The sequence below is a fragment of the Aptenodytes patagonicus genome, chromosome 3 (assembly GCF_965638725.1).
Source record: "Aptenodytes patagonicus chromosome 3, bAptPat1.pri.cur, whole genome shotgun sequence".
Classification (NCBI taxonomy): Eukaryota; Metazoa; Chordata; class Aves; order Sphenisciformes; family Spheniscidae; genus Aptenodytes; species Aptenodytes patagonicus.
The window spans coordinates 49,236,082-49,251,467 of NC_134951.1; the positions used below are offsets into that span (position 1 = coordinate 49,236,082).

The following is a 15,386-nucleotide window of genomic DNA, read 5'->3' on the forward strand; positions in this document are numbered from 1 at the left end:
CCATCGGAGGAATTTTGGCTTTTTTGGTCATGGGGAGGTTTACACGGCACCGGGCCTGCTGGCGGCAGATGGAGTCCAGCTGTCTCACAGGGGGAAAAGGATTCTTGCTCATGAATTGGCAGGACTCATTAAGAGGGCTTTAAACTAGGTTTGAAGGGGGAAGAGGATAAAACCAGGCTCACTAGAGATGAGCCTAGGGGTAGCATGCCGATGCTGGGGGCAAAATCGATAGCCCAGCTCAAGTGCGTCTACACCAATGCACGCAGCATGGGCGGCAAACAGGAGGAGCTGGAAGCCATTGTGCAGCGGGAGAGATATGACTTAGTCGCCATCACAGAAACATGGTGGGGTGACTCTCATGACTGGAGTGCTGCAATGGATGGCTATAAACCCTTCAGAAGGGACAGGCAAGGAAGGAGAGGCGGTGGGGTGGCCCTGTATGTTAGGGAGTGTTTTGATTGTCTAGAGCTCAACGATTGTGATGATGGTACGGTCCAGTGTTTATGGGTAAGGATGAGGGGGAAGGCCAACAAGGCAGATATACTGCTGGGAGTCTGTTATAGACCACCCAACCAGGATGAAGAGGCAGATGAAGCGTTCTACAAGCGGCTGGCAGAAGTCTCACAATCGCTAGCCCTTGTTCTCGTGGGGGACTTCAACTTCCCGGACGTCTGCTGGAAATACAACACGGCAGAGAGGAAGCAGTCGAGGAGGTTCCTGGAGTGTGTGGAAGACAACTTCCTGACACAGCTGGTAAGTGAGCCTACCAGGGGAAGCGCCTCGCTCGACCTGCTGTTTACAAACAGAGAAGGACTGGTGGGAGATGTGGTGGTCGGAGGCCGTCTTGGGCTTAGCGACCATGAAATGGTAGAATTCTCGATTCTTGGTGAAGTAAGGAGGGGGGCCAGCAAAACCGCAACCATGGACTTCTGGAGGGCGGACTTTGGCCTGTTCAGGACACTGGTTGAGAGAGTCCCTTGGGAGACAGTCCTGAAGGGCAAAGGGGTCCAGGAAGGCTGGACGATCTTCAAGAAGGAAGTCTTAAAGGTGCAGGAGCAGGCTGTCACCGTACGCCATAAGAATAATGGGCGGGGAAGACGACCGGCCTGGCTGAACGGGGAGCTTTTGCTGGGACTCAGGAAAAAAAGGAGAGTTTACCACTTGTGGAAGAAGGGGCAGGTGACTCAAGAAGAGTACAGGGATCTCGTTAGGTCATGCAGAGAAAGGCAAAGGCCCAGCTAGAACGCAATCTGGCCGCTGTCGTTAAAGACAACAAAAAATGGTTTTACAACTATATTAATGACAAAAAGAGAGCCAAGGAGAATCTCCATCCTTTATTGGATGCAGGGGGGGAACACTGTCACCGAGGATGAGGAAAAGGCTGAGGTACTCAATGCCTTCTTTGCCTCAGTCTTTAACAGGCAGACCAGTTATCCTCAGGGTACTCGGCCCCCCGACCTGGAAGACAGGGATGGCGAGCAGGATGAACCCCCCATAATCCAAGAGGAAGCAGTTAACGACCTGCTACGCCACCTGGATGCTCACAAGTCTATGGGGCCAGATGGGATCCACCCAAGAGTGCTGAGGGAGCTGGCAGAGGAGCTTGCCAAGCCACTCTCCATCATTTATCAGCAGTCCTGGTTAACGGGGGAGGTCCCGGATGACTGGAGGCTTGCCAATGTGACACCCATCTACAAGAAGGGCCGGAAGGAGGATCTGGGGAACTACAGGCCTGTCAGCCTGACCTCGGTGCCAGGGAAGATTATGGAGCGGTTCATCTTGAGGGCGCTCACAAGGCGTGAGCGGGACAACCAGGGCTTCAGGCCCAGCCAGCACAGATTCATGAAAGGCAGGTCCTGCTTGACCAACCTGATCTCCTTCTGTGACCAAGTGACCCGCCTAGTGGATGAGGGAAAGGCTGTGGATGTGGTCTACCTGGACTTCAGTAAGGCCTTTGACACTGTCTCCCACAGCATTCTCCTCGAGAAGCTGGCAGCTCACGGCTTAGACAGGTGTACTCTTCGCTAGGTAAAAAAAACTGGCTGGACGGCCGGGCCCAGAGAGTTGTGGTGAATGGAGTTCAATCCAGTTGGCGGCCGGTCACGAGCGGTGTTCCCCAGGGCTCAGTTTTGGGGCCGGTCTTGTTCAATATCTATCAATGATCTGGATGAGGGGATCGAGTGCACCCTCAGTAAGTCTGCAGACGACACCAAGTTGGGCGGCAGTGTTGATCTGCTCGAGGGTAGGAAGGCTCTGCAGAGGGACCTGGACAGGCTGGATCGATGGGCCGAGGCCAACTGTATGAGGTCCAACAAGGCCAAGTGCCAGGTCCTGCACTTCGGCCACAACAACCCCATGCAACGCTACAGACTCGGGGAAGAGTTTCTGGAAAGCTGCCTGTCGGAAAAGGACCTGGGGGTGCTGGTTGACAGCCGGCTGAACATGAGCCGGCAGTGTGCCCAGGCGGCCAAGAAGGCCAATGGCATCCTGGCCTGTATCAGAAATAGTGTGGCCAGCAGGAGTAGGGAAGTGATCGTGCCCCTGTACTCGGCACTGGTGAGGCCGCACCTCGAATACTGTGTTCAGTTTTGGGCCCCTCACTACAAGAAGGACATTGAGGTGCTGGAGTGTGTCCAGAGAAGGGCAACGAGGCTGGTGAAGGGTCTGGAGAACAAGTCTTCTGAGGAGCAGCTGAGGGAACTGGGGTTGTTTAGCCTGGAGAAGAGGAGGCTGAGGGGAGACCTCATCGCTCTCTACAACTACCTGAAAGGAGGTTGTAGCGAGGTGGGTGTCAGTCTCTTCTCCCAAGTAACTAGCGATAGGACGAGAGGAAACGGTCTCAAGTTGCGCCAGGGGAGGTTTAGATTGGACGTGAGGAAAAATTTCTTTACTGAAAGAGTGGTTAAACATTGGAGCAGGCTGCCCAGGGAAGTGGTGGAGTCCCCATCCGTGGAAGTATTTAAAAGACGTGTAGATGATGTGCTTAGGGACATGGTTTAGTGGGCATGGTGGTGTTGGGTTGACGGTTGGACTTGATGATCTTAGAGGTCTCTTCCAACCTTAATGATTCTATGATTCTAAGTGGAGAGTAAGTAGGAAAGCAGATGAGGAATAACCAAAGATCAACTTATTTCCAGAGTAATCCATTAAAAGAGATACAGTACAACAGTTAATACATTTAAAAGTTACATATGCCCATAGGCAGTTGAAAAGTAAATAAATACATGCAATACATATTTGTTCCCTCTGTATAACCAGACCATGATTTCTTTTTTTAAGCCCATATAAATATAGTGCCCCCCCCCCTTTTTTTTTGGCTTGCTTTTTAAATACACATAGACAGTACTGTTTGAAATACGACTGAACAGTTAGAAAACTACTTTTTATCTGGTTTGGAATAAAAATTTTGTGGTTGCTTACCTTGCAGAGTCTGGAACCTGTTATCATTTGGACAAGTCAAAGATCTTTCCAGAATCAGAGATCTGTTCTGTAGGAGCTTCTCTATGAGTTCAAAACCTTCAGGGCCTAGCAGTTCAAATAACTACAAAGAAAACAAAGTTCTAAGTCATTGTCTAAATTCATGCAAATTTATAAATAGAACTGCAATATTTAAACAAATTAATGAACTTCGACTCCAAGTAATTCAACCCAAAAGGTATCATTGCTAGTATTCAGCCAGATTGTCGATTACAAAAAGGGGAAAATTACAGAAAGTTTTCAGCTGGAAATATTTAAAATCTGTGAATTTTGTTTGGTAAGTAAAACTCCATTTCTCTTAGAGATTCTTGTATAAAATTTAACTCTTCTTAAGACCTAACTTTATGTGTCTTTCTTTATGGTTATTTACATAAACTATGCTGCAAATTTATTCCTCCACAATCTAAGCAGATAAATCAAGAGAGTCAATGCTTTCTCATAAAAGTCAGATAAATAGGAAGTTATTCCCATTCTAGTGAACAAGAGATATAGCCTACTGCATTTTCACAGTCACATTCTAAAAGAAAAAAATAAAAAAAATTAAAATCACAGAAGTGGAGTACATCTGAAGAAACAATTAAGACAACACTAGTATCGACTTCAGTCTATACTACTTGCATATATAGTGCTGTGTGTGTGAGCGCGTGCAATTCAAACACATGATGTAGGTGATGTACACCAGAACAGAATTCCATACCAATAAGCACTATATTGGCCCAATGATTCTCTTACTCAAATGATTCTCTTGTAGCAGGTTAGATAAACACAGTTCCCTATTTAAAAGTTCCCTTTTCCATGTAATACTGTTTTTAATAGGAAAAAGCCCACCCAAAACATTAAAAGCACTTCCCTATCCATCTTATACATAAGTATTTTGTCAAAAATCAAAGCATTACAGTACAGCAGTGTTACTCAGAACCTGTTCTTGATATCTAATACTGCTTAAAACAATTTTTCTCCATTTTCCAATTTCCAAAAAGGAAAACAGGGCAGTTTCTCCTCAGTGCTCTTTAAGTTTGCTGCTAATATTATTCATACAACTTCAGCTATCAGGTAAAAATAAAAGTTATGATGTACTTTGATGTGACATTCTGTGAAAGAGTAAGGCTTCGGCACTAGGATTCAATAAGTTATTAATCATCAGATTTGTTCATGCTATAGGAGTAATCCACTGCTTCCTAATTAAGGTATTAAGAACTACTACAGAATGCTGCTGTTTCAAAGTGCAATTCTTTATCTTCTCATTTGTTTAGACTTCCAAAAACGTGTCAGGGTCCATTCACAAGGCTTTCTACCATTTCAGAAAAACTTGGACATTCGTTGGAGTTTTTAAGCCTAATTTTCAAAGTAATCAACAAATTAAGCAACAACCTGAACTTCTATAATGATAGACATCATTAAAGATCTAAGCAGCAACTGCACCCTATAGTAATTCATAAAAACCGGTATGAGTTGGAGAGGAAACACCACTTGTTGTGATCCAGCTTCAATAAAGTGAATGCCGAGTCTGACACCTTCAGAAATAGCACAAAATTTGCTTTCTTAAAAAAACCCAAAAACTTTCCACTGTAAGAATTACATTTTTAATATTAATAGTCACACTACCCAAATAATCCTGGGCCAAAGTTTGTACAAGTAACCACCTCACTACTGCTATCAATCTCATACTGGAAAGCACTTACACTTTAAAGTGACAGGTTGACTGTATAAATCAAAGAGCAGGAAAGAGAAAATTAGGAGCTGTGTTGAACTGCCTTATGCCTACTAGGAGAAATGAAGCCCCAAGGCACAGAAGACATCCGACCACGAAATAAAGTGGCCTTCTTTTGGCAGGACATATCTTTCCTATAGTAGTTTTATTTTTTGATGATATAAACTGAAGTTATCAACATAGGCTGGAGTGGCTGAACCAGCTGTAAAAGAGCAAAATCCACAACACCCTCCAGTACCTACTAAATGCTGATGTAGTCCTGACTGCCACAGTTCAGTCTCATGCCTGGATGTTCAGCTGGAGGCACAATGCTGAAGCGACTGCTTACTAAAGTTGCTTTGCATGTTGATTTACAAAAAACAAATGTATTACTTGTCACAGGAGGCTGTGTCATTTTCTAATGCACAGAACAGGCTTCCTCATGATGGTGTTTAAGGTGATTGCCCTACTACTCTGCATAATATGTCCATAAAGAATCAAACTCCACAACAGTAGTGAAAGAAAAACAAAGTAACAATTTATGTAAAATGGAAAGCTCAAAAAAGTTATGAGGCAAGTTGTCAATCCTGTCTACTCTTAAGCCTCTCCAAGTGATGAAGCACTAACCCCCAAAGAGCTGCATTGCTCCTTTGGACAAATATCTAGTGTAAGCTGCACAGAAATTCCTAATATTCTCTACAGAAAAGTAGAACTTCTTCAGAAGTTTTACACTGTTGAGAAAAGAGTTTTGGATACAACATTTTGCTCCTAAACATTTTGCTTTCTGTTCTAGAGAAGAAAAGGCAAATTGAAAAACTGTGATGCACTGCTAGCAATTTACATAGCTTAAGAAGCTAATTATTATGTTTCATTCCGAATGAAGTGCTTTCCATTAATCAAACCCAGGAGTTAGCAGGGTCATATCCAATCCAACAGTCCACGGGATGAAATTTCTAGCATTCAAATGCCAACTAGAAGCAATGAATCTTAGAAGGACAGTAAGGCTGGGGACCATGTTGATGACAGCCTAACAGTAGCTTTTGATGAAAATATTTCAAAGAACTTGCTGTTATTCTGGTAATTTCTTCAACACTTTCCTAGCATCATACTTATTTCTAACACACTGAGCTTCTGCCACTCATCTCAAGTGCTCATTCCAAAAAGGGGACAATAGAGAAATTTATGCTTGAAATAAAGATGGTGCAGGTTTGAATGGCCGACACATGTTCCTGGCACTTGAGCCTGTAACTTGAATGCTGTTAATGACTTCACATGGCTGATGGAAAAAGGTTCTCAGACCAATAGTTACCCAGATCATGACCCTTTCAGGACAGCCTGGTAGGAAAAAACATCTGTGCAATATTGTTTGCAAAAATCTGTGAGGGTTCTGACACAGGAAGTGGCATAGGGGCATAATTCTGTATTCAGTGTAGGTGCTAGCATTTTAGATTTGATACATCATTAAATATTCTGGCCTGAAAAGTCAACGTCCAAGACCCTGAGAGCAGGCAAAGGAATCTGGTGAATGCTCATAGTTGCCTTTTTATTAAGTTATAATGAGAGAAACTAGACAGCAGGCAACAGTTGGAAAGGCTGTGTGTCGATCAGCAGTTTCTTGAATACCAGCCAAACTATTACGTTCCTTGAAGTCAGTAACAGATTGTGCCCAAAAGGCAACCCTAACTGCCTTCAATAACAAAGGTCCCGGATGACTTCAGCTACTACTCAGTGACTATAAAGACATAGATGAGTGTGATATGTGGTCACTTATATTTGTTTGAATGATTTTTACATTTCATTTTATGTGCATAGCCTTAATATCTGGAAGAAGGCGTAATGAGTAATCAATCTAGGAACCAAAGGACAAGATGTGTCATATTGCATTAGAAAGGTGAGGCAAGATCCCCATGCTAATGATTTCTACTGAATATATTTAAGTTATATGGAAAAAGCAAGGAGACATAGACAGCAGTCTTGCAGACAGACAGCAGTCTGTCTGCCAGAGCAGGTAACAAGCAAGAAGCTGAACCCCAGTGAAATGCATGACACAGTAAATTTTTTCAAGTAAGGCTCAGTCATTAAAAGTACATCATTATTATTGAACTCACAGTTCAAGATTGAAACAAGATTTTACTCTGAATGTTAAATAGCTAATAATCATTTTTCAATTCTCTAAGGCACAATTTACAAGGAGCCTTGGAGGTCCTTAGGGTGACCTCAAATATGAGGTACAGAAATGTGAGCATTACTTTGACGTCATAAACTATCTGCCATCTCAAGGGCATTTTCTTGATTTCTGCATCTTCTATGACGTGGGAAGGGATCCTGTAAATCTCAGAAAATATTTTGTTTTTCAAATGCGAACAAAAATAGACTAGGAATGGTCCTTGTACATTGCTTGAGTCTAGGTACTGCCCTGCAGCAATAAATGACACAGAAAACCAAATTCAGCCAACCAGTGGTTGTCCTCTGTATCTCTGTACCTTTATAGCCTAACAGCTGGTCAAGGTTACAGAGTACCACCTATGCAACTAATTGCCATGCCTGCAAGTGGCTTGTTTGCAGATGATATTGCTTTACAAGGCAGTTTTCAAATGGCAGTGGAAAAAATCATCTCCACAGGACAATCTCAAGTTTCTTCTGTTCTAGTAGCTCTTAAATAACTGAAATAATTGCTTCATTTCAAAAATTGTAGGGAAAATACGACATTTTTCTTGGGCTACAGGCTTACTGCAAAAGCTGTCTGGATATAGTGCCCAAAGAGTACCAGACAGAAAAATTCATATTAGCTAAAAGATTCAGTAACAAAAACAAAGACATTGAAGATAGAGGGGTTTTTTGCATGAGAAAATTCAACACAAACTTCATGGATATAATATATACACTGATTACTAATTACTACTGTGCTGAAAAGTAATGGACTCTAACCTCTAACATCTACAGATTATAGAAGGACACTTGGTTTAAAAACGAATCTTACATGTTCTGTATTTTCATGTTTCTTACAGGCTGATTAAAATAAGACAAGCCAGACAAAGCATAATTTCTTACGATTGTTAGTAAAAACAGATATTAGGTGCGCAAGAAAGCCATTTAGCTCTCAGATCTGCTTTTCTTTTTTCAAGCCTGGCATTTCTGAATATACAGCCCATCACATTAATTCCACCTATACAGAAATGATCTTCCAATCCTAGGAATCATTTCCAACTAGGAGATTTCCACAGAGTCTTAGCAAGCTCAGCTTAACTGCACCTGCTTCACAACGGAACAGCGGCCAGGCACTTCAAGCACTTTGAAGGTGAGTTGCTGATAAACTATGTGTATGCAAAATGCATTTCTGATGGCTGTTCCTCGGTGCAGGGGCTGGAGGACTCTCATGTTGCAACCCCATTGATCACTGGGATCAGATATGACAGAATGACGTGCCCATGGGCAGGCATTCTAACAGGACAAGGAACACCTGCCTCTCAGGCAGCCTCCAGCAGAATCAAGTGCCAGCTTCATGAGGATGAATGAGAAGTTACTACTTGTCATCAGAGAGGTCTTAAGAGTCTGTCGGTAAAATCAGTTAGCTTTGAATTTTTGGATTTTACTTTCAGTCAGCAATCAGAAGAAAATAATGAACTAAATTCAAAGTTAGAAACAGGCAGGTTAAAGAAAAGCAGCAAAATTCTAGGCGTTCCAACAAAAACTTTCAATTTTACTTATAAGATAGAAGGCGGCTGAGTAAGGAAGCTGATGGAAAAGTTTTCATATAACATGGTCTTTGGGAAAGATATTTGCATAAAGATAATGCATTCATGACAAATTCTTACTCAACATTCAACTCTTGGTTGCTTTTCTCATTACCACATTTGCAGTGCAACAAGAAATGCTGGAAATCTGATCTTCAGCCCAGGACACATTTTTAGTCCAGGTGTAAAAGTTCAACATGCAAATAAAGACATAGCCAATTATTCTTTTTAATACCGTTTCTCCTCAGCACATCGGCATAACCTCTATTTCTGTATTCCTGTATCCACAGATCACTATGCAATTTTACTTCAACTACACACTAGTAGAAATAAATGAATCACAGCAAGAAAAATTCCAAAATTAGTATTAAAACATGAAAACTAATTTCTTAGAAGACTCAGCCTACAGGTGCCAGTCAAAACTTCTTTTAAATCAAACTGAATTCTAAAGTTAAAACACTGAAATTGATCAGTTATAGGAAAAAAAAAAATTATTTTTCTTATAACAAGACTCAAAAACCAGACTATCAGATTGAAAGCATATGCAAATATTGCTTAATAGGCCTAAAACAGTAGTCTTACCTATTTAATTTCCTATCAGTTTTGATTACAGATATCTCTATTATTATTCTTATATAAAAAAATAGCATAATCTGTCACAGAATAATTCTAAAATATTTGCTGGAAAGCTTTCTCCAGCTCCTTGTGCAAATCCGTACTGAAACTGCCTACCGTACTTGACAAAGAGACAAGCACAAAAACACAAAGCACCTTAGTAAATTTTATTAATATTTTTAAGTGAAAATAAGTAGACTGGAGAGATCATCATCATCAATGTTTTAACACTGACTAATTAGAAACTTACACAGACGCACTAATTTCGAAAATTTGAAACATATAGCTACAAGGCAGCTTCCACCAGCTTATTTAGCCTAATGACTTCGGTAATTAGAAATAATGTCAAACCCAGCTACAAACAGCAGACTACTGATATGCCTCTTGAAAAGGAAGCCCTGAAGACCAATTTAAGTGTAGAAAAGCTTGCTGTTACATGATTTCTTAAACTAGTATTTATCTTCAGAAGTATTCTGGGATCAGCTATTTCTGAATTTTGAAAAAAAAAATAATCCTAAGATTAGCTAATTGCTGCACTTGCCACTTTTCTAAGCATAGGGAGCAGGCAAATTTGGAAACTGAATGAGTATTTGTGAAGGTACTAGATAGATGCCCGCGTCACTATTGCAGTAATACAAATCCAAATTCTCCTGAAGAAAAGAAGTAATTTAAAAAAATCTAAGACAGCATAACTTGACTAGGAGACAGCAGATGCCTATTTCATTCTGTAGTGAGAGCAAACAGCAAAGCAGATACAGGGGTAAGAAATTCTGACTTTATCCAGCAGGAAACATACATTTATAGAGGAAGTTTCTGTATCAGAATCAAACATCCAAACCAATTTTTTTAGGGTTGATAATTTCAGATACTTATAATATGGCAGTGGTTGGCACAGAATTCTTTTCTGCAAAAGACAAAAACCTGCAGATACTCTTAAAGCACAGCAATTCCCAAACCTGACTGTTTCAGAAGAGGGACTTGGCCCAGCACGGAGCCATTCGCCTCTAGTCCAACACTTCTGCTATCCTGAAGTGTAGTGACAACCTACAAGAAAATGCCAGAAAGCCAAGCAGTTAGTTCATGTTGCTAAACAGAGGTGGATGATGAAGAGTACCAAGGGACTCTAATACCGAAAGCTATTTTTATCCCAATTAGGATAGCGAAGTCAGAATTTTAAGAGCCTCCGTGAAGGGCTGCCAGGCCCAGCAGGCTGCCCCAGGGAAACAGGCTGAAAGGCCTCACGCCTTTGCTCATGTCGACCAGCCCCAGGCTCCAACACCCCGGGTTGCCATACGTTCAAGGGGGTGAGAAGGAAACAAGACAAGTTTTTCCCTGAAACGCAGCCTTTTGTATTATTTTAGGTGTGTGTAAAAAAGAAGAAAAAGGGTTTCAGCTAAGGAAAGATGAATTTTTAGCCTAGCTTTCCAAGGAAACAAAGCCTACCAGATCACTCTGTGCATTTACCAGTGTGTGAACTAACAAACAAATTTTAAGCCTCTTCAGTAACTTCCAAACTTGACAGAGAGACAGAAATTTTCAGAGATTTGAAGGGGACAGTAAAGGAGACATCCAAGTGACTGCTCTTTGTGCGTCCTACTCTTATCCCCTGCGTGGCTGCAGCATGAGCACAGTGGCATTAGCACACACCAGCGAGCCCAGCAGTAAAGCACCAGCACAAACTCTTCTTTGGCCGGCAAAGCTGCAGCACTGCCACTGCAGCAGACATGGGGTATTGGAAACCACGCAACACCAAGAGCCACAGGAAACCCAGCCCTGTGACTTCTGTGGCTCAAGCAGCTGTGGGTTTGGGGTTTTCCCCCCTGCCTGCCTTCCATAAGATGATTTGGAGGAACGTGATTTTGTGTCTAGTTAATAAGCGAGCCTTAATCTTTCAGGTGCCATCTGACTGCATTTCTTGCAGAACTTGTAGTTCCTTATGACTCCATGTGGATGTGAAAAGAACTTCTCAGCATCAAAGAAAATAAAAAGGGAAAAGTTCTATCAGCTACAGACTGGCTCGCTCTAGAAAAAGATCTCATTAAGTTTAACGATATATTGAAGCTGATTCAAAAGTTATCATTAATAGATCAAGCCTCATACCACCTCAAAGATACAACAAGCTTTCTCTCAGTACAAAACTGAAGTAAAGGAGTTGACGGGAAAGAGGAAAAGTTACCGACAGGAAGGAGAGCAACCAGCTCTTAGCACCAGGATGAAGCCTAGCATCTCTTGACTCTCACTGTGGCTCTTTCATAATTTCTTAAGTTCTGTCCTCAAAAACCAGCACTCAAATGCCATTCAATTTGGTTTCTTACGACGGGAGACAGCATGGCTCTGTTTTCGCAAAAAGACAAAGTTTCCTATCATCCTTGGGGTTTCAACAGTCCTTGGATATCAACAGAGCTGTATACTTCTGATTTAAAAAAAGAAGGCCACAACTAAAAAAGGAGAAAAACTGTATCAAAAATAACTGGATTATTTTCTCTATATGAAAAGGAAGCAGATAAGCTCCATAGTCAAGAATAATGAGACCCAAGCTTTGTATGTCTGAATACAACATTCTTAGTAATTTTAATAGAATTACAAAGAGAAGAATACGAGCTTGAAAAGCCAGTCTCATGCCAAGTTAGAAGCTTTGATGATAAGATAAAGATAAAACACCACAGGGGTGATTCACATGTCCCTGTACTTTCCCATAACGGGTACCACTTTTATGAACTAGGTAATAGAGAATAAGCTTTGTGATATGTTAATTTGTTAGGGCTAGAAAGTCCTTTTACTGAACAAAAGGACACTTTTTGACACTTAAAACCAAACATGTTTTATGAGACAAGTTGCTTTGACATGAAAATATCTGTGATGCAAGAGTACACACTCACACAAAACTAAAAGCTAATGTTATAAATTCACATACATTAAGAAAAATGCAGATTAAGGTACATCAACATAGTATCATATCCAAAGTTTTCATGTGGTGTTGCATATACATAGCAACGAACATATAAATGAGCTGGTTTTAAGTCAAAATGGATGTGAAACAGTAGCTTTTTGAACTGTTCTCTCAAAGGAGCCTCACAACAAGAGCTACCCCACTTCTTTATTCATTTTAACCAAGAAGTAATTTCTAAGGACAGCTTGAATTTTATTTTCTACTGTGCAAACAACTTCCTATAGTAAACTTGTGTGTGACTTATTAAGAGACAAACCTAACAAATTAACTTTTAGTAAACAGCTACATGAAAATATTACAATAGCAACAGAAATTCAGTTTGTCTTCAGGAAAGTTCCCTGTCTTCTAAATTGTCCAAAGACAAAAAAGGAGCCGTACCGAATTCAGAGAGGTTTGGAGATGAAATTTTGGAGTGACTTCAGGGGGGGCATAAGCAAATAATGACAGAATAGAAAGAGGAAGAATGTGAACTATCAAAAAATTACTCTGGCTATGAGCACTTCCTGTTCTTTATAATGTCCCAGATACTTGGAAAAACTACTAGATATTGTTCTTCCATGTTTTCTAACAAACCTCTAAACTATGATACTGAAGCTTGGGATTCATAACCATTTGTAAACATTCAGACAAGGATCCTAGATAGGCTTCCTAAACTTATAGCTGACTTTACAATCGCTACTAGATTAGTAACAATCGCTAGTAGGGCTGGTTGAAGAGTTCTCCAGGAGCAAAAGATGCACATTTCTAGAAGTCAGATAAGTATTTCCATTTCCTTCTATCACCAAAAATAAGCCATTTGTAACTTCTGAAGTGGCTTATACAGTTTTTAGATAACATTTTAACTATCGCTTCAGACTTCGTTCAATATTGCAAAAAAAGATACCAAATGAACGGTGGTTCAGTAATAATGAAAAACCAGTACCAACAGTAGAAAGTATGTAACAGGGACATACCGATACAACCTGTGACAATTCCCATTACTAAAGAGCACTGGTAGTTTCGCTATGCCTTATATAAAAATGGATACTGAATATTTATTGAAATAATAATAAACTACACCTGATTCTCAGTGTCTGCTTAAAGCCCTTACAGGCAACTGAATTTCCATGTCCAAATGGAGCAATTAGGTAACTTAGAGCATCCTGAAGAACATCTCATGAGGAGCAGACAACTGCTCTGTGTGTAACAGATCTGAGAGTTGATGCTCATGCACATTTCTTTTAACAGTGAAAATTGCTCGGTTACTGCAAAAACTGTGCTAGCACCGGAAACAAATTTGCTTAGAATCTGAAAGTTAACCAAAACTCTTGGTGAGATTTTTTCTCACTAAGAACAAGCAGCCAATATTTACAAAATGTTTCTTTTATGCTGCCAGTCTATTGCTATCCCCTCCCTCTCTCCGAGTGCCTTTTCCTGCAAGCCACAGTCCGTTGATGCATTACTCCCACACTAAATATGTTTGTACTACTGCTACTTCTTCGCATCAAGCCAGACTGGCAATTATTTTTTCATATTTCATTTCCTCTGTTTTCCATGCTTTATTTCACATGCTACCTTCTATACGATGGACCTCTTGTGAACCCTTTTCCAATTATTTTTTAGCACCTCCTATATATAGTAACGATGAAGTCATCTTCTGAAACTGCCTTCCCTATCAATAGGCAGTCTATATTAACACATTCTCCGTTTAAGATCAACTATGAAATGTAGTTGTAACACTGAAAGTATCTGGCAGTACTTACAATGAAGGTCTTTAAGGTCTTTACAATGGGATATAAACACACAGATGTTTGTTTTTGAAATATGTTCAGTCAAAACAACATTTTCTGGTTGTGGCTTTTTTGTTTATTTAAATATCTACATACCTGAATGCAAATTTTTATGTTTTCAGCATCTGCATTTTTTTAAAGAATGCCAATTTAACTAGCATGTCAGGATATTTAACATTTAATTTGATTACTTTGAGTAAGAAGAGTCAGTAGACTCCTTATTCCAAATTCCACTTACAAATCCCTTCTCAACTAACTTCTACAGTTTTGTTTTGTTCTTTTATGACTTAACATTAATAAGGAAAGGTTTAATAATGACTTCTACATAACAAAAGAAAGTACGACAATATTTTGCTATTCTTACACATAGCCTCCACAAACCTAATCTCCACAAACTTAGGGCTTCAAGAAACATTGCCGAGTAATACAAGATAGTTATATATTACTATCTATACAATAGACTATATTCATACTATATGTAATATACAGTACTACAAGATGCTGAAGCACAGAATGCTTTTGTTGCTTTTCTGCAGAGTCCATGCCTAGCTCCAGCACAGCATTAACATGCTAAGTTTGGAGGCCTGAAGAACTTTTGCAGCATGACAGAAATATACTCCTGAGACACTCCATTTTGGCATCAAATATCCAAGATTTTCTCTGTATTAATGCATTTTTGAAAGCTGTTTCACAACATTTTTTGCCTCTTACAATAAGTAATAAATACGATAGCTCATAAAAAAAACATTTCATGCTCTAAAACAAGCTGTTTAGTCAAAGGTTTTACGACAAAAAAAACCCATAATTTAATCTGTTTTCTATTTTGAACAAAAAAGTTGCAGTATGACTACCCTCTGCTCACACGAGCATTCAGTTTTTGCTAAATGTTTTACGTAGTTGTTACTACTACATCTGTTTATATCAGTTGTTCAAGACTATTTTGTTAACAGTGTAAAACTCATTGGATTAAACTAGTTAAAAATCAGTAAAGAGCAGTTAACCAGTGAATGTGTAACCAGATATCCAGTTCCTCTGTGGGAAAGTCTCATAAAAATGCAATGACAACATAACATTGAAGCTCTTCTAAGTGGCAAAAATTTCCCAAGCCACGTAGAAATACATGTTAGTGCAATCCTATTTTATAATGGTGT

At 40.2% G+C, this 15,386-nt stretch overlaps 1 protein-coding gene across 1 annotated transcript in view; it reads right to left on the bottom strand.

The window, feature by feature from the left end:
- The window catches only part of ASCC3 (activating signal cointegrator 1 complex subunit 3), a 296,878-nt gene that overhangs the window by 242,255 nt on the left and 39,237 nt on the right, over window positions 1–15,386 (bottom strand). Inside the window, exon 5 of the mRNA XM_076333301.1 lies at window positions 3,421–3,541. Within this exon, the coding sequence (XP_076189416.1) occupies window positions 3,421–3,541 (121 nt within the window). The remainder of the gene's footprint in view (window positions 1–3,420; window positions 3,542–15,386) is intronic.